The sequence below is a fragment of the Arvicanthis niloticus genome, chromosome 27, assembly GCF_011762505.2.
Source record: "Arvicanthis niloticus isolate mArvNil1 chromosome 27, mArvNil1.pat.X, whole genome shotgun sequence".
In the NCBI taxonomy this organism is placed as follows: domain Eukaryota; kingdom Metazoa; phylum Chordata; class Mammalia; order Rodentia; family Muridae; genus Arvicanthis; species Arvicanthis niloticus.
Genome location: NC_133435.1, coordinates 20,012,534 through 20,037,628, shown reverse-complemented (window position 1 = coordinate 20,037,628; position 25,095 = coordinate 20,012,534). Strand labels below are relative to the sequence as shown.

Here is a 25,095-nt window from a genome sequence, read left to right as displayed (position 1 = left end):
TTTATTTTCATTCTGTTTTTTAAATTTTTTATAGAAGTAAGGCAAGTCAAAATGACAGGCTACCCTTACTCAGCCCATAGAAAATTCCTTTGAATTTAAAATAACCATATGCTTTAAGATTATATATATATATATTTTTCAGAATTTTACAGTGTTTTAAGATTTTACATATATTATAAATAATTCAGAATTTATTACATATATGTATATATGTATGTGTGTATATATATCATTTATTTATTTATTTATTTATTTCCGAGTAATTTCAGGCAAACATAGGGACCTAGGAAAAAATACTTTAAAAGGTGAATCATTATTAATTCTTATTTACAAGTAGTTATTAATTGCCTGCTGTCTATTAAACTGTGCTAGAGAGAAAGCTACAGAAATAACTACAAAGTGGACCTTGAGTAATAGGCACGGAACAATCCATGTTATATGGCAGGATAAACAATGCTGTGCAGGAGAGCAAAGTGTAGGTGAGTCTATATTATGGGCATGGATTGTGGCAAGAGAAAAGAAGTTGTCCATTGCAGTTGAAAATGGCAAATCAGAACAGGCAGCCATGTGCATTGAAAGAGCCCTATAGGTCAACATGAGTAAACCAACTGACACCAGGGCTGAGGAATTCTTGTAAGGCTGCAGGAGCCTGTGGTATTTATGGGAGTATGAAACAATGTGATGTATCGCTTTATAGTTAAACTTGACAGACATTGATACTCTTGAGAACTACAGCATTTAATGTGAATGCTTTAGGGAACTTCATAATCTGGAGGGAAAAGAGGGAAATTGTATCATACATTGACTCTATAAAAAAGGGAGAGGGGGACACAGTGGAGCAAACTCATGGACTGACACCTCATTTAATGGAACAGTGAAAACAATTCATGATAGACATATATGGTGATGTCATTGACTAGATCAAATCTAATGTCATTGACATACACATTGTGTCATACAGCAAACTCATTAATTCAGCTCTGAGATGCTGGGGCTTCTAAATTAGCTGTGAACATACTTTCTCATACATCATCCATGCAAGTGTAAAAGTAACCTAATATTTTTCTCATGATAAAACTTTGAAAGCATTTGTGTTTTGATACACATTTGTGATAGAAAAGAATTGTGCATTAACCATTCTGCTGATTGATCCCTGAGAGAGAGGAACCTCCGTTTTCAGTAGGAGAAAGCGAGAACTGAGCCCTCTTGAGAAGGCTTGGTGGGTGAAGTTTCTATGACTTTAATGTCCTAGGAGTTATTTAAGATGTTTGTGAGAGTTAAGCATCCAGAGACAAAAGATTGCAGCGCTGAAGTAGGGCCGGTGCTTGAGGTGTAGCTTGAGACAGTCCGCACTACATGAGAGAGGTCAGGCCACACTCTGTCTACAACAGTGGACATATGTTCAGGCGTGCTGTAATGTTTCTTAAGATGATTAGTCTATACATTCTCATTTTTACCTCATTTTCACAGTATGCATTCATTAAGTACCCTACACAATTCATTTATTCATGTGGTTTTAAAAGATGTGGTATGATAAATGCAAGTCACTTAACCCTTTGAGGTTTCTGGTTTAAATTGATCTCGAGTACCTACAAACTAATGAAGTTGCATGCTGAGCTATGAGTGAGCACTTCAGGGAGAGGGTGTCCCTACCATCGCTAGTCTCTTAAGTGACTTCAGGGAGAGATAAGAACCACAGTATTACCATGAATAGTGTGTAGTTTTTGAGAACTCTTCTAAATTGTATGAGAATATCACCCTTTACTCTTCAGTAATTTTTGTAGATATCTGTGAGTTTGCTCAATAAGAGTTTCAGGTACATGCTGGGGTTACAGTTCCATCAATGGGGGCTTGGTTTAATTCACAGCGTGACATAAGCAGGTATAAGGGAGCACACCTGTAACTCCAGCACGTGGAGATAGAGGCAGGAGGCTCAGAAACTCAGTGTCATCTTCAGGTCCATTGTAAGTCTAGTCTGAAGCTAGCCTGAGCTACATGAGACTCTTTCCAAAAAAAAAGAAAAAAAAAATCAGATAACAGTTAATGAAAAAGAGGCCAAGAAATTGAATGAGAACAAAGAAGATATATGGGACCATTTAAAGGGAGGAAAAGGAAGGAGGAAATGATGTTATATTATAATCTCAAAAATAAAATAAATAATAATAATAATAACAACAACAATAAAAAACCAAATAAAAATTCCCAAATAGGTAAAGACTGCCGTGTCTTAGAGATCACATTCCAAGCACTGGTTGCAGTGTGCTCTATGCTCAGGGGCCGGCTGTGCATAAGGGGGTGTGGGAAGGTCACTGTCACGCTTGAAGACTAACTCAAACACCTCTCTTGTTTGTTACTTCAATTTTAATACAAAAAAAAAGGGGGGGGGGCATGCAGATGTCTTAGGGCTTTATTGTTGTGAAGAGACACCTTGACCAAGGCAGCTCTTAACAAAGTTTTCAGTTTAATAGGGGCTGGCTCACAGTTTCAGAGGTTTAGTCCATTATCATCATGGAGAGAAGCATGGCAGCGTGCAGGTGCTGGAGAAGGAGCTGAGAGTTTTATATCTTGATTCAAAGGCAGCAGGAGATTGTGATATAATGGGCATAGCTTGAGCATATGAAACCACAAAGTCCCCGCCCCCACAGTGACTCACTTCCTAAAACAAGGCCACACCTCCTAATAGTGCCACTCCCTATGGGCCAAGATTGAAACACCTGAGCCTATGGGGGCCATCCCTATTCAGACCACCACATTCTACCACCTAGCCCCCATAGGCTTGTGGCCATATCATAATTCAGAAATGCATTTAATCCAACTTCATAAGTTCTCATGGTCTATAACAGTCTCAAACTTGTTTAAAAGTTTAAAGTTCAAATTCTCAAATTTTGAGATTCATGCAATCTCTTAACTGTAATCCTCTGTAAAGTCAAAAAGCAGATCATATACTTGCAACATAAAATGGCACAGGATATGTGTATACACACGGAATGGATGGATATATATATATATATATATATATATATATATATATATATATAATATTACACACATAGAATGGAAATTATACACACACACACACACACACACACACACGGAATGGATTCCGTGTGTGTGTGTGTACATATATATGTCACAATTCCAAAATGGATTAAAGGGAGATTATGAAGAAATATGGGACCAAACCCAGTTGGGATTCTCCAAACTCTGCACCTCCATGTTTCATGTCAAATGCTCTTTAGATCTCCAACTCCTTTCATCTTTGTTGACTGCAGCACACTTCCTTCTCTTGGGCTGGTTCCACTTTCTGTTAGCAGCTTTCCTGAGTAGGTATCCCATGAGACTCTGGCATCTTCAACATCCTGGGCTCTCCAGGACAGTCCAGCCCTCACTTTCACAGCTTCACATAGTGGTCTCTCCGAGCCTCCACTCTTCTACAACACGCCTAGTCTCACCAGCAATCCTTAGTCATGGAGGGAGAGTCTAGAGAACCCCTTTCTTCTGTCCTTGACTCTAAAGCCAGAATCATGTGGCTGAAGCTGCTAGGTCCTGCAGCTTGCTGCAGCTGGAATATTGCTCCTTGTTCAATTATGTCTTTACCAGCTTTCTGTTTTTAATGGTTTCCTTCACTATTTTTAATGGTTCCTTTCTATATCACAAGAATGGTCTCTAGGCAATATATTCTTCTCTTCTGAAACCTCTTGAGCTAGACCCTCACAGTTCAAATCACCCTCAGGACTACCGTCTTCCATATTTCTACTAGTATGACCCATCCCAAAATTCACATTCCTTCAAATAAAAGCATGGGCAGGCCTATTACAGCAATACCCTAGGCCTGTGTAAATTGATTTACATAGTTAAAACATCATCTCTGGCTTATCACTAGTGGGCAAAACTTCAATTGACAAACATAAACCATTCTTGGTAGAATGAATAGTGCTTAAGAAAAGCTTGGTCACAAGATAGAATAGAAAAGGGAAAGAGAAAAGCCGAGGCTGGACCAGTTGATGCAGTGTTAGGCTCCAGTGCACACAGGCGCGGTAGGAGGAACCTAGGGCTTGCCTGTGGAGTTGAGGTGGAGTAAATCAGAGTGAGCTTAAAAGTCATTAGAAATAATCTAGAATTAAGAAAAATGGAAGTATTGGAAATATTTGAAAATTGAATTTTTTTGTTATAAACTGGGAACAACTTTAGGTGGCAATATAAAAAAAACCGATGGAAGTGCCGTGACATAGTAAAAATGTTTTATTTGTACATAGATTTTTTTCCCCACCTATTTCTAAAGAGAACTAAAGCCATCTTATGGAATTTAAAAAACAGAGTTTAAAAAACAGGAATCAAATAAAATACAAACAATACAATAAGAAAAAGCTGACGTGTCCCGTCACCCCCCCCCCAAAAAAAAAAAAAAAAAAAAAAAAAAAAAAAAAAAAAAAACAAAAAAAACAAAAAACCAAAACCCAGCAACCAAAAAACCCAAGAAATGAAAACCCTCACATGATGTTAGGCAGGGCAGCCTGAACAACAGAACTCATATGACGTATACTTATTAGAAAGCAGGCTCACTAGATGCTTACATGAAGTAGAGGCTGGGACTCTAATAAGGGGCATCTGTACACTGGGATGCAGAGAACTTCATAACTGCTCAGTCCTCAGATACAAAATTGGCTTCAACAGCCACAGCCGGGGTTAAAGTCTGGAAGTTCTCAGGACAGTCACTGGTATGTAGTGTGTATTGAAAGTTTCCTGTAGTGTGTGCTCAAAGTTCTCAGGACAGTCACTGGTATGTAGTGTGTATTGAAGGTTTCCTGTAGTGTGTGCTGGAAGTTCTCAGGACAGTCACTGGTATGTAGTGTGTTTGGAAGTTCTCAGGACAGTCACTGGTATGTAGTGTGTTTGGAAGTTCTCAGGACAGTAACTGGTATGTAGTGTGTTTGGAAGTTTTGTATAGTGTGTGCTGGAAGTTTCCTGGGCAGCCACTGGTTATGTAGTGTGTTGGAAGCTCCCTGGGCAACCTCTAGTATGTAGTATGTATTGGAAATTTCGTGTGTAGTATATGTTGGATTTCCCGGGGCAGTTGCTGGTATGTCATGCGTTGGAAAGCTAAGGGCAGCAACAACAGTAACAGAACAGGCAGGCAGGCCTTTCTTGAGGTCCCTTAACCAGTGCATCTATGTAAATTTCTATAGTCTACTCCACAGGCCCACCTCCTGCCTGCAGGATCAGTAGGATCCCAGTGCCTCCTCCTCTCCAGCCTTTCCAATAGTTCCCATGGAGCATCTGCCCACATCATACGAGGTTATTTTAAAATCAATGATAGAATAGTTCTTTGATCCTCCTTCTCTCTGCTCTCCCAAACCCACAAATAAGCTAATCAGACCTCCAATTAGATTGACCACTCGGCTTTCACACTGGCAAAAATCTAAGTCTTATGTGGAAACTTCTGTGTCAGTAGTTGAAGTGAAAATGATAAACTAATGTATAGGGAAATACCATCCTTTCATTTGGTCAGTTTGTGTGTGAGCGTGTGTGCGCACGTGCATGTGGGGTGTGTGTGTGTGTGAGTGTGAGTGTATTGGAGGTTGTCTATAGGTGCAGCTCTCTTATAATTTAGGAGTCAACTCAAGAGAAATGTCTCCATATAAAAAAAGGTTGCTGAAATGCATATCATAAAGTTTGGAAAACCTTAGTTGTCTATTAGTAACAGATGGACTATTATTAAAACTGCAGTAGACAATAAAATAAAGGCTGAGCTCTGCAACAGTTAACAGACATCTCTGCCAGCGAATTAAGGAAGCAAGGCTAGACTGCATCATAAATGTCATGTAGAAGAAGGATTTGGAACATGTGTTCACATTGTTTAAGTTTGCATGAAAACCTAAGGAGAAGCAAGCAGAGTGATCACTCACTGAAGGAGAAGCAAGCAGAGTGATCGCTCACTGAAGGAGACTGTGCCGTGCTGCTGGGATGGTGCATCTAGTCTACTCAGTGCTACTCATATTTCTTATTTTAATCTCTCTACGCTTTCATATAAGTTGTGTAAAATGATTTTTTCTCAAATTACATGTTATACTTCCTTTGGAGCAAAAAATGTTATACTTGTTACATTTAAAAAAAAAATTTTACCATAAAGTGACTTTTATAAAAATTCTTTTCCCAGATCCATATTTATTCTCTTGGAATGACATTGTATTGGGGGGCTGACCATGAAGTACCTCAAAGCCAGGTAAGTCATTTCACATGTGAGATGTTTTTTATACTGGTACATATCTATACCTTTACAAAAGTCTTCCGTGTGATTACTTGTGGTCTACAGCATGCCGATAGGCACGTGCTGTTTCATACTGGTTGCTCATGGATGCACTATCAGAGTCAGAGTGAACTAACAGTGAGAGCTCATGAAATCACTTTAAAGATGTCCTAAGGACTGGGGCAGTCTCTGCCCAGGTCACTGTCCATGACTGAGCCTGAGAGATGGAGCCGGGCTCTGCTAGAAGGATGACATGCTGATGTTAGAATACTTTCTTTCTCACTATCTACTGATGGAGGACCTAAACATCGATGAGTCAGTCTCACACTGACAATAGTGATGGAGCAGTTCTGTACCAGTGTGTTAGGGGAGATGACCCCTCTGTCCCAGTCAGCCTGTGGTAGGGAAGCAGGGCCTCTATTCTCGTTTCAGCCCTTTAGGGCTGTGGGAGCTTTGATAATGTTCTACACTTAGAATGTCAGAATCCTACTTCCGTGCTCCCGTAACAGCAGCCGCACACCTGAGCTTAGCTCTCAGACCCTGTACTCTGGTGAAATTGTTAGGCCAGTTTCAGCATTTCTGTTCTAAAATAATTCTGCTTTCTGGAATCTCAATATAAACATAATGGAAAACAGGAGTGAAAGCATTGGAAACAACTCTATAACATCAGTATGTCATTTAGGCCTGGGAGGTGGCTCAGACAGGAAATCGCTTGCCCCACGAGCATGGCAGCCTAACTTGGGATCTCTGTCACACACAAAAGCAGGGCATGATCAAGCACGTATGTCACACTGGTACCTGAGGGATGGACAGAGGCTACTCCTAGAGCTCAGTGGTCAGCCGGGTGACTAACCGGTGTACTGCAGTTGTAGTGAGACAGCCTGCCTCAAATGGCCGTGTGGAAAGGATTGTAGAAGAACCCAGTGCCAGACTCTGGCCTCCACGTGTGTGCATATACGTGTGCGTATCTGTACATATACTTACATACCTGTGAGCGTGCACGCGCGCGCGCGCACACACACACACACACACACACACACACACACACACGGATGAAGAAGAGGAGAAATGAAAAGATGGGTTTATTTTAGTCATTCAAAAATCAAAAACAAAAGCAGTTGTGTTTTGTTGAATATCAGAAGAATTAAAGACTTTCAAATAACATTTAATCCATAATTTATACATCTTAAAATTCATGAGATGAGTGATATTATTCAGCATAGCTCAATCTAATTTACCTCTTGGAAACTTTTGTATATTTTCTTTCTTTCCTTAATTTTAAATCTATAAATATAAATGAGAAAATCAGTTGTTGCGGGAGATATTGATGTTGTCATGTAACTATCATGTCAAATGGAGCAGTCTACAATTCCATTTTATATTCTTTACTAATAACTTGAAATAAAAGGTCAATATAAATAAAGCACAAATTAGAAGGTATCAAAGTTATACTTTATGATCATAGAGTATTACCATTTTAGAAGTACTTTAACATTAAAGGTATTTAATAAGTATATCGTGTATCAGATAAAACACATGACTTTAGACCTGCTGATGAACCATAACTCTGAAATCTACTGGAAGATACAGATAGCTAAATAGATAATGAAAATATAATGTAATGAATGCTCTGTTAGGGGAAATAGAAAAACCAAAATTGGACTTCTGATTAGAGCCCAAGGGTTAGAGAGAGTAGGTTTTTAAAGGAAATTGTATCTACTGTGACACAAGGGGAAAAGTGATACCCCAGTAGATGAGATGTCACATGAAGCCTTTGTTTAGACCGAATGGATGTTAGAGCTTACACATCCACAGTGGCTGGCCAGTATGTAATGTTATTAGACTTTTAATTTGTTAAATACGTTCTCGGGACACTGGAGAATTGAGCCTAGGCCCTCACACGTGCTAAGCAAGCCTCCTGCAAGTGAGCTGCACTCCAGCCCAGAAGCCTTTTCTTACGCTTTTCTTACGGCTGCTCCCCATCCTTCTTTATGCTTATGGATCATTTAATTGCAGTAACTTAAAAACCTATTTTAACTAACAAATAATGTCACATTCCGATTTGTTTTACCAGGTTACTGAGCATCGCATTTAACTGCTCTCAAGTTATTTCAGCATCTAGAATCTTCTATCTGATCATACAAATCCCAAATTATAGAGAGAAGGTCTTATTGAACAGTGAATATTGAAACACTGTCCCCATTTCTCAGTGTATTTGAATAATCAAAGAATTGCATTTCTGCCAGATATGGTGGCACATACTCTTTAGTCCCAGTGCATGGGAGGTGAGGCAGGAGTCTCTGTGAGTTCAAGACCAATCTGGTCAATATAGAGAGTTCCAGGTCAGCCAGAGTTGTTCAGTGAGACCCTGTCAGACAAACAAACAAACAGAAAAAACCACACTTCTTCATTATAGAATCAACAGCTTTTGGTGGTTGTTGTTGTTACATTTTATATCTAGGAAGACATGCTAACTTCCTTCTGTTATGGTTTTTGAATCAAATTTATCAATGAGACATAATTGCCAATAGAAAATAATTCATTTCCTATGAACATTCGCTGTGTTCCTGAGATCCCATAAAGGCCTTTTGTCTATGTTTATTAATGTGGCCTTTCCTTTGATTTTAGCCCATCAAGCTGGGAGATCATCTCAATAGCATTCTGCTGGGCATGTGTGAGGATGTTGTTTATGCTCGGGTGTCGGTTCGAACCGTCCTGGATGCCTGCAGTGCCCACATCAGGAACAGTAATTGTGCACCTTCATTTTCCTATGTGAAGCAGTTGGTAAAGCTGGTCCTGGGAAATATTTCTGGGGTAAGCTACGGTTTTAACTTGTAAGCATAGTCATAGTTTGAAAATCAGTAGTATCACAACTTCTCTTTCAATGTATTATAGTACAGTTTTTCAAGATATGGAATAAAAAAATAGGATTTATGGTTTAATGTTGTTTACTACAAACAATTTTTTAAAAATTTAGTATTTCTATTGCAGTTCATTAGACTTCCACGTTTTATGAAAGCCTTTAAAGAACTTTATTCTAGAAAAGATTGTAGAACACTAACATTTTCAAGCTGTAACAGTCTGTCCACCATACATTCCTCCTCTGATCCTCCCCAGAGATCTCTGAGCAGACCACAGTGAGCACCCTGAGGAAATGCATTCACACACAGAGTGATTTCAGAAATACCTAACGTGCCTCCTGTTTCCAGACTTCTTTCTTGTCCTCATTTGTCAGGATCCCCTGTGAACTTCTCAGCCTTCCTCTCTGTCTCCGGTGTGAAGGAATCCATGACTCTGTTGGTGCCTGACACTCGAGTGCCTCCATTCTCACATCCAGGATGTAAAAAACTCAAGAATAAAATCTGTATCTAATAATCTGACCTCTGCTCTTCTTCCCTTCAACTGTCCTGTCCTGTTCTCTCTGGCTGGGTCTGTCACTGTCTGTGGCTTTCTGATCAGTATTTATACTTACCCACTCTTGCTGTGTGACAGCCTTCATTCAGTGCTTGTCCCTTCCCCGTGTGGGCTACAGTCTTGTGCTATCACGTGGTGTTCTTCCTGGCTTCTTCTTAATTCTTTGTCCTGGAAAATGAAGTATATACATATTCCACACGATTTGCCGTGTGGTGGGAAGTAGGCTCACAGGTCTCCTGGTCAAAACGTGAATTGTCTTTCACTAAATTTTAATGATCCTGTGGCGGGGGGTGTGGGTAATGGAGCCGATGAATGAAGCTCTCCTGTTCCAGCTGCTCCCATTTTATGTTCGTATGTCCTTTTGGAAAGCAAAATGAAAGCTACTAAACCATTTATAGTAGAGATACAGTCAGAAGCTGCATGTCTCTGACCACAAGGTCTTGCTTTTCCTGTCTTCAGTGGATACTGTGATGGTCAAAGTGCTTACTTAAGATTAATCAGCTGTGAGCCGGTCAGCATGCCAGCTCAAGTGCCTTGGGTCCTCTAGTCTTACAGTGCTTTTACCTTAATTTTGACTAACTATAAACTATGATTATTACTAGATAGCATCCATTCATGTCACCAGACAGTTGTGAAGGTAACAGAGCTGCTTCCAGGTACTCCACACAGTTTCGCCATTTCAGAGCATCTGTAACAGTTACGGCAGTAAGGATGGTGTGTATTACACCAGGTTGCTTTGAGAATTGGGTATGGCGTGATGATGCACTGTTTGGGGCCGGGCATAACTAACTATTCAGTAAATGGCAGTTGTTGCTGACCGCTGTCTCAAAGCAGGCATTCACAATACCTATAATATTCACTGTTTTCCCATTCCTGTCAGTGCACTGTGACTGATGCCAGCTATGCAGTTCAAGGACAGCATCATTTCGGAAATACTTCCTTTTAAATCTTCTTTTAAATAGGAAGTAAAATGCTTGGAACCAGGAGCATGCTACCTGAGACAGAACTGTGATCTATACACAAACTTCAGTCAGTAATGGAGGGATATTAACATGTGTGCACAGAAGCAGGCGCAGGCGCGTGCCTTCACACCACACTTAGCATCGTTTTTCTCATCAACTTTAGCCAACTTTATCCTGGTTTTCTCATCAAAGTAAGCTAGTGTTCTGACTTTCATCCTATATAATACAGAGCTTGACCTAATTTGACATGGCTTATTTTACATAAGTATTTATGGTTAAAGTCACTGAAATTTCAGACCACTGAAACATGTTGTTATAAAGAGGATTCCTCACAGCACCAATTTAAGTTGTCACTTGCCAGGATATCCAGTTTGAAACTTCAGCAGAGTATGCCATTCTGGCAGGCAGTATCTAGGAAATTACTTCTGAAATAATGTAAGCTGGTATTCCCAACATATAGCTGCAGCCAGGAAAAAGTTTTATTATACAAAATTATTGTAGCCTTAAAATTGTATAAGTCTAATTTGAGAGATGAAAGTAGTTATCAGAAAGAGGAAAACAGAAGTTACTGCTTTCAAATGGAGCCACTTTTAGCCCTGAGTCCCCAGGTACGGCTCACCCTGTGTTTTGTTGCCTTTTAACTTTCTGAAGCTAGACTGGCCAGCCCTGATCCATGTAAGTGTAAGCCATAAAGATTACATACAGTCAGGCATGCGATCTCCTTACTTAGTACTAAACCCTCAAGGTTGGGTAATGTGCTATTCTGTGGACAGTCACTGATTTAAAAAAAAATTATTTTATCCAACTTGACTTTTGATTACCTGTGTACAGACGGATCCGCTCTCCCGTAGCAGTGAACAAAAGCCCGACCGGAGCCAGGCCATTCGAGACCGACTGAGAGGAAAAGGATTGCCCACAGGTAAGAGAGCGAGTGTGGGCGGAGCGGCCTGGAAGTGTGCTTGCCTGCCTTAGAAACTTGATCCAATTATGATTGCAGTCCCGAGGATCCAAGGATGCAGACTGGAAGCCCTGGGATGGAGATAAAGATCACGCACAATAATAAATAAACATTGCAGTTATATAAAACGTTTACTGCCGCAACTCCCACACATGCTACTGCCCTTTCCAAGGCCCTTTTATCAGGACTTTACTTTATGAAGGTAGTTTATATTAAGGTTAGGTTTTACAGCATGACCAGATGAGCACACACATGTATTTATAAGCATCAAGACCCCCGAAGGAAGAGCTCCAGAAAGCAGCATAGGTCTTCTTGCGCTCTGGTGTTTTAACAATAGGCAAGATCCACTGAATTGATTTCATGAGAAGAGAGTATTCCCGAACCTGCACCTGTCAAATACTGCTGTAGTTTATTTTGTAAATTACATTTGTTATTTTCTTTTTACTTATCAGGAGTTATTGAAAGTCATGATAACATAAACATTAGCAAGAATATTTTATACAAAGAAAAACAATAAAAAGAACAGGTATATCCAATATGTTCTAATGTATGTAATCGTATAAAATTTGAAAATTAGCCTTTCTAATTTTAATTTCCTCAGAAAACCAACATAGAACTATTTTATTTAAAAAACAAACAACAGCAAAGAAGAAAGCTGTGAGAAACCTTTCTTGTAAAATTTAAGTGTAGACCCTTGATTGTCTGTACTGTTTGCAGAGTTCAGGAACCTCTTAAGCAAAAAATATGTACTCCAAACCAGGGCCCTGTTTCTCCTGAAGTCAAGAAGAGCAGTACATGTGCTTTGTGCTGATTCTGTGCTATGCTCTGGTTGGTTAAATGGCTCTTTTGGCATTTTGCTTTACTTGCTATAAATGAAGATTATTACTATTTCTGAAAAAGTATCTTATCTTTCATGTCAAGATACTAGAGGATTCTTTCCCAATATATATTACTTATATGTGGATAAAGTACAAAGTGAGGTTTGTCTAAGTTAGTTTTTAGAATGTTTTGATAGTACTTAAGTTATTTTTAATCCCTTCTTGCAACTTCTCATGTCCCTCGGATATATGACACACTGTGGGTAAAAGTCTGTTTTACTTTGTACTGTACCAGTATTTAAACTATGATAATGTATGTTCAGCGGTGCAAAAGAATCTGTCAGTTTCAGCCACTCTCCTTTTCAGAACAGAATAATCATGGAAAATTATTTATGAATGTCAGTAGCAATCTGCAGTAGCCTGTTTTTCCAGGACTCAAGCTGAACATTTAAATAAGGAGACATGAGATTGGCAACTTTGTTTTCTGTCTTTCCACTCCGCTTCCCTGTATCCTCCTCTCCCCTCTGCATGTTCTTTCCCCATGGTCCCCTCCCTCCTGCCTTCTACACCTCTTCCCTTCTGTGTCCTGCTTTGTCTCCAGCCCTCCTGGAGGGTCCCACTATCTGCCCCTTCTGCCAATTACATGGTGATGCTGTACAGTTAATGTCCGTGTGTTACTAGCTCAATTAATAAATATAATTTTATATGTTAATAATTACTTCTTTTAGATGGTCTGGGTTCTTACAAGACCTCCCAAGAATGATGTGATATTTTTGTTCTAGTTCATACCAATCGAGGATCTACTGGGGGGGAAATTACCTGTCATGCCATGTTTAGTCTGTGAAGTCTTAAAGGCCGTGAAATGTAACATAATACATTTAATTACTTTTGGTGGTTTAGAATTTTAGTGTGTCAGACAATAACTGTTATATGGTCATTTCAGAAGTAACAACTGGAGACTGAATTGAATCTATGTATAAACTCTGTAGGCATATCTTAACTACAAATAATTATGTGTTTTTAAATAAGAAATTATGTAAGATTAGTTTTTGGGACATAGGGAAAACCCATGGATATATTAAGTGCAATTGGTTGTGTAAATGTTCAGTGAATATCTTTCGATTGTATGAGCATGAGAAAGAATTTTATCAAAAATGTTAGACAGTGAAAGATGGTAGAATCCTGTTTTCACAATACAGCTTTTTAATGTTTCTATAAATATGTGGGACTCCTATTCACTAACTTTAAACCTTGGATAAGATGTGAGCAAAAAGCAAAGCAGAGCATCTCACTGTCCTGGCCCATTGCTTTACTTTTTCTTTAATCATTTTACTTTTTATTATTTTTATGTGCATTTGTGTTTTGTCTGCATATATATCTGTGTGATGGAGTCAGATTCCCTGGAACTAGAGTTACAGGTGGTTGTGAGTTGCCTGTATGGGTGCTTGGAATTGAACCAGGGCCACCGAGCCATCTCTCCAGATCCTGACCCTTTTCTGACTGTAACAATAAAAGCATTGTAAGTTGTTTGAAAATAAATATTAATCCATTTTAATATATGGTTTTAATTTTATTTTAAAACAATGCAATGGCATGGCTTAATAGTTCCTAGTAGTTCTTTAGGATTGGATTCACGGGCTGTTTCGATACAAGTGATGAAGGGATGCTCATGAGTTTACAAACTAGTGGAAATCATTTACAGTTGGATCACAATCTCTCCACTCTCTAAACTAAAGAGATTTTTGTAAATAATTAACAATGGGCCACTTAGGTGAAACTGGATTTTTTTTCTATTTATATTTTGGAGTAGTAAAAGAATCAAGCATTTTTTGCAATTATATTTGGAGTAGAAATTGCACCCTTGTTTTGGTTAAGTACATGGAGGAGGAGTCCTGTGTTCCCAGCCAGTGCTGGTATGTTAGTAATGATTACTGTACAGGAGCCCTTTAAGTTTCTTTTTCATTTGTAAAAAAACCTCAACAAATTTGAGGCAAGGAAGTGACGCTAATTAAGGCCTCCATGAGGAGAAGCAATTAGCAGCCAATAGTCAGTAGCATATACTAATTCAGAAGCTTAAGACTGGAAAAAAAATTAACTGTTAAAGAATAGATATTCTGGGGCTGGACAGATGGCTCAGTGATTAATAACACACCAACTGTTCTTTCAGAGGTCCTGAATTCAATTCTCAGCATCTACATGCTAGCTCATGACCATCTATGACATCATCTTGTCTTCTGACGTGCAGGTGTACATGCAGATAGAGCATTCACATACATTAAATAAGTAATCAGCATAGATATTCTTCTAGGATGCTGATGTTCCACTGGGGCAGGGTAGCTCATTCTCCAGTTACTGGGGGCCAAGTGAGATCCACATTGCTAGTGAAGCATTCTCCTAACTATTCACCCATTGGCAGTGCCTAGGGGCCGTTAGCTTCAGTCTGTTAGGCTCCTGATCACAGTCTTCAATAAAGAAAGCAGTAAGACAGATGGGCAGAGAGATACAGAGTCAGGTTGAAAGAAGCCAGCCGGTTCAGGGATAATGCCAGTATCTGTTGTGTGAGTGCTAAGCCACTACCATTTGCCGTGTCATGTATGAGTGGATGACCTTGAGGGTGGCTCGTGCATCTTCTGAGACCTGTCACAAAAGTGAAGGTCTAAGCTGGTGGGCTGTCATCCCTATGCTACTTAATGCTGCCTTTACTGATAGCATTGTTTATACACACACACACACACACACACACACACACACACACACAGATTCTTGCCAAGCTTTATTTTAGGGAACACCTATACTACCATCATAATAAAAATAGCTAAAACATGTGCTTTACAAAGAATCTTTTTCCGTTTAATTGAAATAAATGGGGTACACTCCACGAAGACTTTTTATATTTTTAAATTTTTTTTTGTTTGTTTTATTTTTTTTTATTTATTTATTTATTTATTTTTTGAGACAAGGTTTCTCTGTGTAGCCCTGTCTGTCCTGGATCTCGCTCTGTGGACCAGACTGGCTTCTAACTCAAGCTATCCACCTGTCTCTGCCTCTTGTGTCCTGAATTAAAGGGTGTGCCATTTCTGCCCTGATTTTCTTAAGTCTTTTATTTGTAGCTCTTCACTTGGTATTCATTCCTCTCTGTTGAGGTTTGAGCAAACTGTACCTTCTCCAGAAGGAGAGCATCAGTGTGTTCATTGTAAAATTGGATGCTTATGATTGGTGACAACCCATGTCTGTGAACAGAGCTCAGAGCCTCCTGAAGAGACCAGAAAATCTAACAGCCTGTTATCCTACTGGGGAATGCTTGACACTCTATTAAAGAACAGGTCTAAGACATTTATGGGAACCTTCTGATCTCTGGCTTCATTATTTCTCTCAAGAGAAGTTATAAATTTCCTCTTGGTAGGTAATTATATGTCTAGAGAAACAAAGCAGAAACAGAAAAGAAAAAATTTAATTTATTTTGCTGTTATTGAGAAGAGCTCAGAAAAGTCAGATGGGTTAGCTCTGTGATCCTGTCATCTTTGTAACAGGTAGTGCTAAATCATACCCACATGTTGTAGAGAGAAGAAATGAGAAACATCGAAATTGACTGGCTGGCACAAGCTTATGGGTTGATTTAAAATCAAAGTCTCTTGATAGTAGTCGTTCTCCTAAGTGCTGCCACCTAAGCTGGATTTTAAGTTTTGAGATCAATTCGCTCGGCCATCAGTCTCTTGGAAGTTATTTTATAGGGAATTATAACTACGAAACAAGTAAGGCAGTCACGTATTGTTCTGGCTGTGAGTACATATGCACAGTTATATAGTAAGGGATCATTTGTATAGTGAGATGTGTGAACAGGAGTACATATATACACTTATATAGTAAGGGATCATCTGTATAGTGAGACATACAGTGGAAGGGGTAACTGCGTCAGGCTAAGGAAATGTTCCCCCAGTGGCATGACTGTCATGCTTCATTGGTGACTGCAATGGGATTTATTGCTAACCGTGTAAAATAATTTAAATAGCATGCACACATGTTTAGAAGTATTGGAAAAGCAGTCAACTGGTGTACATTTTGTTTAGTCTCAGATACAGATTATCAAATGGTGCTGCTGTTATGTGCACATACTCTTTGGCCAGCAGACTTGAGCATCTAAGAAGCCTAGCATGCCATGTTTCTTCTTAGCCATATGGCTAGGGTCTATATTTGAACTCACCTTTTAAGTTACTAGATTAGTGAGATTTTCCCTAGTGCCTTAGCAACATAAAGTGATTATGCTACTATATTATGTCCTTACTTTATTTAGTAAGATTTGCAGTTTTTCAGAATTACTGTTTTATACTACATCTTGTATTTTATAAAAAATAACTTTTTATCCTATCCTGTAATGGGTAAATTAGGGTCTCTGTGTCTGGTTGTGCAGTTGAAGACAGCAAGAGCATCATTGGCATGACCAAGTGTGACACAGTGTGCTAGAGTGTGACGGAGAGTGATGAGAGTTTGCCCAGTTAGGAGTATTTGGTTTAAAAATATTGCTTTAAAACTTTGGTTTAAAAAAACGATGTGTTTGGGCCAGCCAACATCTGCTTTTACCGTGTGCTGTTTCCACCTCTACCTAAAGACATGTCTCCTTTTTATTCCGAAATGCAAATAAAACCAGTCATGGGCAAAACATTGCAATAACAACCACTTAACTTTGTTTTTCTTCTTTTATCCACAATGGTTTCTTCTTCCTTTAACATTTTTGTAACTTACAATTTTATAACTCTTAGTCTTTTGTATTAGGTCATTTGTGTCAGGGATCTCCCCAGTTTAACAACTTTGTAACTCTTAGTCTTTTATATTAGGTCATTTGTGACAGGGATCTCCCCAGTTTAACAACTTTGTAACTCTTAGTCTTTTGTATTAGGTCATTTGTGACAGGGATCTCCCCAGTTTAACAAAGTTGTAACTTTATAACTCAGTCTTTTGCATTAGGTCATTTGTGACACCGATCTCCTGCTGGCATCACACCTTGTTTGCCCAGCTTCCTCAGTTCTGCCCCCCCCCATCTTTTTTCCTTCTCAGACCATCTTTCTGTCTCACTGTCTTTTCTGTGGTCCCATTGGTCACCAGATAGGCTTCAGTTATGAATCAAGATCATCTTTTAGAAGGAATTGCTGTGTGAGACTTTAAGTCTGTGATTATCAGCAGATAAGATTTGAAAACAAGTTAAATTTGACATATTTGTAGAAACAATACTAATTTGTGACACTCTCTTAAGTAGATTTTAAAAATTTTCCCTGTGTATATTTTTGGTTTTTTAAATTTATTTTTATTTTATTTGTAAAAATGTGTGTCTAGTTTAATCTGAGAACTTCACACATGACTGTTTATCTATATCACTCCTGCCTTTCCATTCCCATTCCTGACCTTGTCTATTATAATTACTGTTCCGTCTATCCAGCTATGTGTGTATGTGCTCACACACAGTCTACTGAGTCCCTTTAGCATTGGCCAACTTTATGTGTGTCCAGGGACTGAGCACTTAAAATTGAACAGTTTCTTTGGGATCCTGTCACTGAAGGAAACTGATTGTCCCTCCCTTGTCAGCCATTGATCACCTAGAGTTGTTCATCTCAGGACAGGATTTGTGGAATTTCCTTCTGTCCATGTTGGCATGTCAACTAGTATTGTCAGGAGGCCAATATTGGTCAAGCAGTTGGGAATCATGGGAGTATTTTCTTATGATGTCTAGGGACCCTATCTAATCAGCATCCTGGTTCTAGGCACTTAAAGTACCTCTGCCCCCATTTCTGTGATGTTGAGCCTTAGATTTAAGGGTTGTACTGTTGATGTGTCAATTGGGGCTGGACACCTCACAGGCACACCTTCACCCCACGCCTTAAGAAAGTAAGTTTGGGAGTTTTTAAATCCCACTTATCAAAAAGATATTATTTAAAAGATCATTAATAGAAATTTATAAGGAAAATGCAAAAATAAGTGGTGGGTGGGCTGGGCGTACTTCTGAACCTCATGCTGGAGGAAACCCATTAAAGGATTAGGAACAATCAAGAGCAGGTTGAACAGCCTAAGCAGGGAAGCCGCTAGTGATGGATAATGAGGGCTGCCCAGGTACAGTGTGGCAGGACTCCAACCCAAGCAGGGGGAACTAGTTGGAAGACAACGGTCAAAGGGAAATGTGGTGATGGGAGGAGTCTGTCTTGATTTGGTTTGTCTTCTGAGAAAAATTAGATGATATTTCTGTGTTAGTAAGAACAGCTCAATAAAAGGGGAGAGATACTGGCACTGTGTGTGCACAGCAGAGAAGTTAAACAAAAACAAAAGCTTTAAAGTAAACAGTGAGGGAAAGTCAGATTACCTGCTGGGGCCTGGCCTCCACTGCTTGGAAGCATCAGGCTTTGACACAACAAGGAAAGTATCTGTATGTGGGTGGGTGGGTAGCCTGAGCCACGGGAAGACGAGGAGGCACGGGAAGGAGTCACAGGAAGGTGCTGTTGCCTTGTGGGAAGTGAGGTGGGATCACCAGCTAAGCAACAATAAAAGTGGGAATTTGAAGAAGAGCAAAAGTGAACTCATTGTAGAAAGTAAGCGAGTTTACTGTTAACACATGTTGTCAAGGGAACGGAATGTCTGAGCATGAATTTGTGGTGTTCGTACCCTGCTTGAATTTTCCAAAGTTTATTTGCTTGCCTAGAGCAAAGGGCCAGAAAGGAAAAAGATGGCTGCATTCACGTGCAGCTTAGTCCTCTAAGGTTTTTTTTTTTTTAAAGCTTATATATTTTGTCAGCTTCGAAAAATATGTCTGTTTTACCGTCTATACAATTGTAAATTCAGTAGTTTCAAGATGTGGTTTGTGTAAGAATTTTACTTACTCCTAAAGGACTGTGTCACGGCCATACTAGAAGCTAGATTTTGTAATAACCTGCCTCGGTGAGGTATGTTTTCTAATGTCCTGTAGTTCCAGTACCTCAAATATGGAAGTTGTCCATAGTTACATTTAATTAGATCCCTTCTTCACAGAAATATGAAATAAACAGCATGATGTTTGTGTTATTTATTGCATCAACTGATACAAATGTACTTTTCCTAATATTTTCAGGGTAAGTTTGTTATCAGATTATTAAAGCTTACAACTATTACTGAGAAGAGACAACTGATTGCTTCAGATGAATTTGCAAGCAACTTCTTGTTATTCTGAAAGATCTAGTCATGTTATATAACACATTTGTTTTCAAAGAGAAATCACAGAATATACCAGAGACAGTTGTCAGGTTTTTGGGACTATTGAGGTTGTAACATCAAAATATTTTCTACATTTTTTCCAGTACTGACTGACTGGATAAATACCATTTTAGGTGTTGAATATGTGAATTTATATAATTGATATAGCTAGATGGACACTTTTGGTATATCTCAAACAGGATAAATACCTGATTTTAACTCCATTGAACTATAAAGATGAAGCTAAATTTAGTATTGCAGTTAGTTTTTAGTCTGTACAATAGTCTGTCATGAAGAAAATGGATTTTTTAAAGAATTTCCATGGAAATAATCTGGGTTTTAGATATAGTAAAGTTTTCTAAAAACTTAGCTAATTATAGTATAATCTTGAACTTAATAATTCCATGTGTTACAATTTTCTTCCTATGAAGAATAGAAACAATTCTGTTTTTTAATTTAGCATATCTGTTTAAAAGATCAGAATACACCAGGAAACACATGTTTAAGTATTTAGAAGTTAGGAGCATATTTTAGGGATTATATTATCCTAAATCATTTCATAGGTAATTGCTGTTCTACAAAAGTCAGTGCCATTAACAACTTAACTTTATTTTAAAACCAAATCGTTTATCTTTGATGATAGAAATAATGGTACTCAAAAGGAATATATTTCAGTATCACATCCGTCTCCTAGGAGGCAGTGTGATGCAGGTGTAGCTCAGGGGCAGAGTTCTTGCATGTATAAGGGCTTGGGTTTGGTCCCCGGAATTACACAGAGCACAAGCAGAAAGAGACATCGGCCTCAGGGTTGTATGTGCTCAGCAGCCATGTTTCCACCCTTAACATCCCTGAGGTCGTCTGTCCCCCATCCTCCACTGTGTCATTCAGGGAGCTGCCAGCACTTTGATTATCTACAGTGGGTTACATGCTAGCTGACTTTCTAAAGATTCTGTGCATACATGATAGATTCTTATCATTCCAGGAAGAAGCTCCACCTCTGATGTACTAGACATACACAAGGCTCCGCTCTCTCAGCACACCTTTCTTAACAAAGGGCTTAGTAAATCTATGGGATTTCTGTCCATCAGAGACACACAAGATGAGGAAGATTATTTCAAGGATACTCCATCTGATAATAATTCCAGACATGAAGATTCTGAGACTTTCTCTTCCCCTTACCAGTTCAAAACTAGTAGTCCACAAATTGATGTGCTATCTAAGAAGAAGACCTGGGCTTCGTCCATGGACTTGCTTTGTGTGGCTGACAGAGATGTTTCTGGAGAGACTGGCAGGTACCAACACTGTGACCCTGAGACAGTAACAGGATGGACATCGACCACTCCTAGAAGAAAGGAAGGAAGGTACTCTGATGGAAGCACTGCCTTGGATGTCTTTGGCCCTCAGAAAGTGGAACCAGTGATCCACACCCGAGAGCTGCCAGCCTCCTCTGCGGTATCAAGTGCTTTGGACCGAATTCGAGAGAGACAAAAGAAACTTCAGGTTCTGAGAGAAGCCATGAATGTAGAAGGTTAGTAATTCTCTGTTTGTCTGAGAGATAAATGAATTAAAATATTAAACCATTCCACCAGTCTAATTTCTACGGCCAGGCCTTTGCATCTGGGTCACATTGACTCCTGCCTATTTCTGTTCACTCTCTGATTAATACTCTAGTCAGAGTGCTACAGAGCCCTGCTGCTACAGAGCCCTGCAGCAGGACGCTCCCTGGCACCCCCACCACACATACACACACTCAGAGTGCTACAGAGCCCTGCAGCAGGACGCTCCCTGGCACCCCCCACCACATACACACACACACACACACACACACACACACACACACACACACAGTGCACTTTTAAATCTGAGCTCAAGAGTCAGGCAGCTTAGAGTATGTGCTGTCTCTTTGGAGGCTCCTGGTACTGAGAAGCTGAGATCCAGCCACTGGGGTGAGTGAGCTATGCACCAGGTGGGCTCCACACCACCAGCTTCTAAAGCAGGCCAGGCCAGGCCACATGGTTTGAGGACAGGGTGCACGGTGTGGGAACAGGCACAGCTGGTGTGAAATAACCTTTGGCATCTGCATTTCCATAAGCATGGTATCTGTGTGTAGATTTAAGTAAAGTCAGTCTAGACTTTTCGGTCTATGAGCTGAGTAGTAATCTTACCTAGTATGAGTTATGCCACCTTTAAGATGGACCTAGCAAAGGCAGATTAATTAGATAATGAAGGTGACGTGGTTAAGCCAGTTATTCATCACATTTTTAATCAACTTTACAAGCTAGATAGTAAGGTCTCACTGTGTTCTTTTGGCTAGCCTGGAACTCAGAGATAAGCTTGCCTCTGTCTCACCAGTGCTGAAACTCAAGGTGTGTGCCACCACGCCCAGCACATATTAAATTCTTATCATTCTGTATTACAGCTATTTCCAAAATATCTAAGTCACATACAAAAAGAATATCAGTACATTAAATTGAATAAAGTTATGTTTGAAGCATATGGATAAGGGCTATTTTAGTGTAAGTATATGCAAGAGAAAAAGTGGATTTTCAAAAAACATGCAGGCAGGCAGGCAGGCAGGCAGACACGCACACGCACACGCACATGCACATGCACGTGCACGTGGGGGCCTGCCCTTGAACTCATATGTAGATCAAGCTTGCCAAATTCTGAATGTTTTTGAGGATGGAAGCTTTGTAACTTTCCCTGTGTCTTAGGCTAACTGTATTGTCCTTTATCATAGCCATTTGACAAGCACTTTATGATGCTTTCTACTCAGAATAAGGAGTAACATACTAAAGGGCATAACTGTCTTCTGTGTGTGCAGAGGGGTGCTTGTTTATATATGTGCAGATGCATGTGTATTTGTGTATATCTGTAGGCCACAGGTCAACCTTAGGTGGTGGTCTTCAGGAGCTAACTACCTATTCTCAAAAAAGATGTTGATTTTTAGCTTTGTGCATATGTAGGGAGTGTGGGTGCTGTAATGTGAGTGTAGTATTCTGAGAGGCCAAAGACATCAGACCCTCTAGAGCTGGGAGTTATTACAGAGGGGCTTAGAAGAAAGGATGTGCCCATAGCTGATAGACCATCTCTCCAGCCACTGTCTTGTTTTCTGAGATAGGACTTCTCATTGGATCCAAGGCTTTGTAGCTAAATAGCAAGACCAGGGGTCTGCTTGTCCGCTCTCATCTCCCATGCTAAGGTCCCCTGCCCACCCACAGTGCTAGGATTATAAACCTTGTTACCAAGCCTGGCTTTTACGTGTTGCTACAGACCAAACTCAGGTCCTCGTGTGCACAGCAGACACTTGACCGATGAGCTGCCCATTGTCCCCCACACTCATCTTGGGCAGTTGGTTCAGTACAGCCATTCCATAGATTGCCTTCTTTCCGCTAAAGGCCTGTTCTGCTGCTTAAGTTGAAGCATGTGCTGTTTTAGTAAAAGGCGTTTTGCAGTATTTTCTTTAACTCAGAAAGTAGTAATCAGTAAAGAATCTAGAATTATGGAAGAAATAATAGATATTTAATTGATAGTGTAAGATTGTGTGTAGTATGCATCTTATAAAGCATTAGCTCACCTTATGAGGTTATACAATAACTTGACATGATAACTTATGCTTTTAATCCCAGCATTTAGGAAGGAGAGACTAGCACATCTATGAGTTTGAGGCCAGCCCTGTCTACATAGTAAGTTCCAGGCCAGCTAGGGTTACCTAGTGAGCCTCAATATCAATATTAACAGATAATAAATGACAACAATAAAACCACGGAGCTGAGATGGCTGAGTGGATAAGAACATTTGCTCTGTGTATGAAGGAACAGAATTCATAAAATCAAGCATTGTAAGGTGCTGGGTGTGAACCAGCCTGCCTGTGACCTCATTGTTAGGGGGCAGAATCCTACAGATCCCGAAGCATGCTGGTCAGCTTAGCCAAAGCAGCAAGCTTCCAGTGTTGTCAGAGGCTCTGCCTGGAGAAAATCCAGTGAAAAGCAGTGTGCAAGTACCTGTTGTCTTCTTCTGACCTACACAGGTACAGACACCCACACTTGCATACCTGCCTGTATGCACTGCACAGCGCGCGCGCGCACACACACACACACACACACACACACACACACACTCACACTCACACACACACGATAAAGAAATAAAGTAGTGTCTATATTACTGGCGTTCAAGGATTATTTGTCTTAATATTTTGAAAGTAATATTAGTGTAGATTAGTAAAATTGTTTATATTTGAACCTTCAAGAGCTAAAGAGATCAAATATTAATGGAATAGAAAAATTTAAATTGTACTATGGTTGTCAGCATAATGTATTTTGTTTAAATAAGTAACTTTTAATTTGACTACCTACAACAAAATACATAGAGCATGTGATCTGTTTGTCTCATGAAGTAGTGTCATGCTTAAATAGAACTCAGAATGCCAACTTGAGTCCAAACAGGTATTTTCTTGAAGATAATATATAGTATTTTTAAGCCTTTATTTATTCATATAAGTATCTATACAAATGTATAACTAGCTAATACATCCTACCCAGATCTTGAAATTTTATGTTTGTCAGAGGATAAAAACAAAAAGGAAAAGCTTTCTTTTTACAATTGCAACATGCTTTGAATTGTTAAATAACTAGACATTTTCCATCTTGAATCTTTTTCCTGTGAACATTCTAAAACGATTTGCTGTCACTAAAAACCTGCCTGTGTTTTTCCAGAAGATATTTAAACACCCAATAAACAAAACCTGGGACTCTGGGTTTGTTGTGCAGATACTTAAATCATCCTGAATACTCCTCTGTTATTATATTTGGAAGTAGCAATAGCTTAGCCTGCTTTGCTAGCACATTATTTGTGGGCACATTTGAGGTATAGCATTCAAAAACAAGCATCCTGACTGGTCTTTGGTTTGGGGCTGAGTGGTTTTTCAACTATGCTGTTTCTCTGCAGATGAGGTAATGGACACAAGCTAGGCAAAGAGGAGTGCAGCAGATGTCCAAACTAGTACACAAAGAAAGAGGAGGACAGAGATGAGTCCTGTTTGTCTCACTGAATTCTCATGAAAACGGGTGCTTTATGTGCAACAAGCCAGGCAGAACAGTCTGTGTCACTAATGTACACACTATTTTTATCTGTGTATTTCCTCCGTAAATATTCATATTTTAGGGCATTTAACATACTCTTATTCAGTCTTTTGTGATCTTGAAACTGACAGCTGCTAATGGATTTCAGTAATTTTAGGATTAGATGACATCTTAGCGTACATCGTTATTCAAACACTGTTTGGGCTTTAATAATCCGTATCCCAGGTCTGACTGATGACTGAGTTTCTGTCAATTATCATGGGTTTTCACAGTTCCGGAATTGGAGGATAGTTATTTCTATGGATTTCCACAGTTCTGGCTAGAGATTTTCTATTGTTAGTTCACTTAAGAAAAAAAATAATGTCCTGGGGCTGGGACTAGGACTATAGTGCTGGACCACACC

General features: G+C 39.5%; 1 protein-coding gene across 1 annotated transcript in view; it reads left to right on the top strand.

The window, feature by feature from the left end:
* The window catches only part of Ptpn13 (protein tyrosine phosphatase non-receptor type 13), a 167,167-nt gene that overhangs the window by 49,414 nt on the left and 92,658 nt on the right, over window positions 1-25,095 (top strand). The window contains 4 exon segments of the mRNA XM_076926338.1: window positions 6,158-6,223; window positions 8,876-9,061; window positions 11,455-11,542; window positions 20,591-21,136. Coding sequence (XP_076782453.1) covers window positions 6,158-6,223; window positions 8,876-9,061; window positions 11,455-11,542; window positions 20,591-21,136 — 886 coding nt within the window.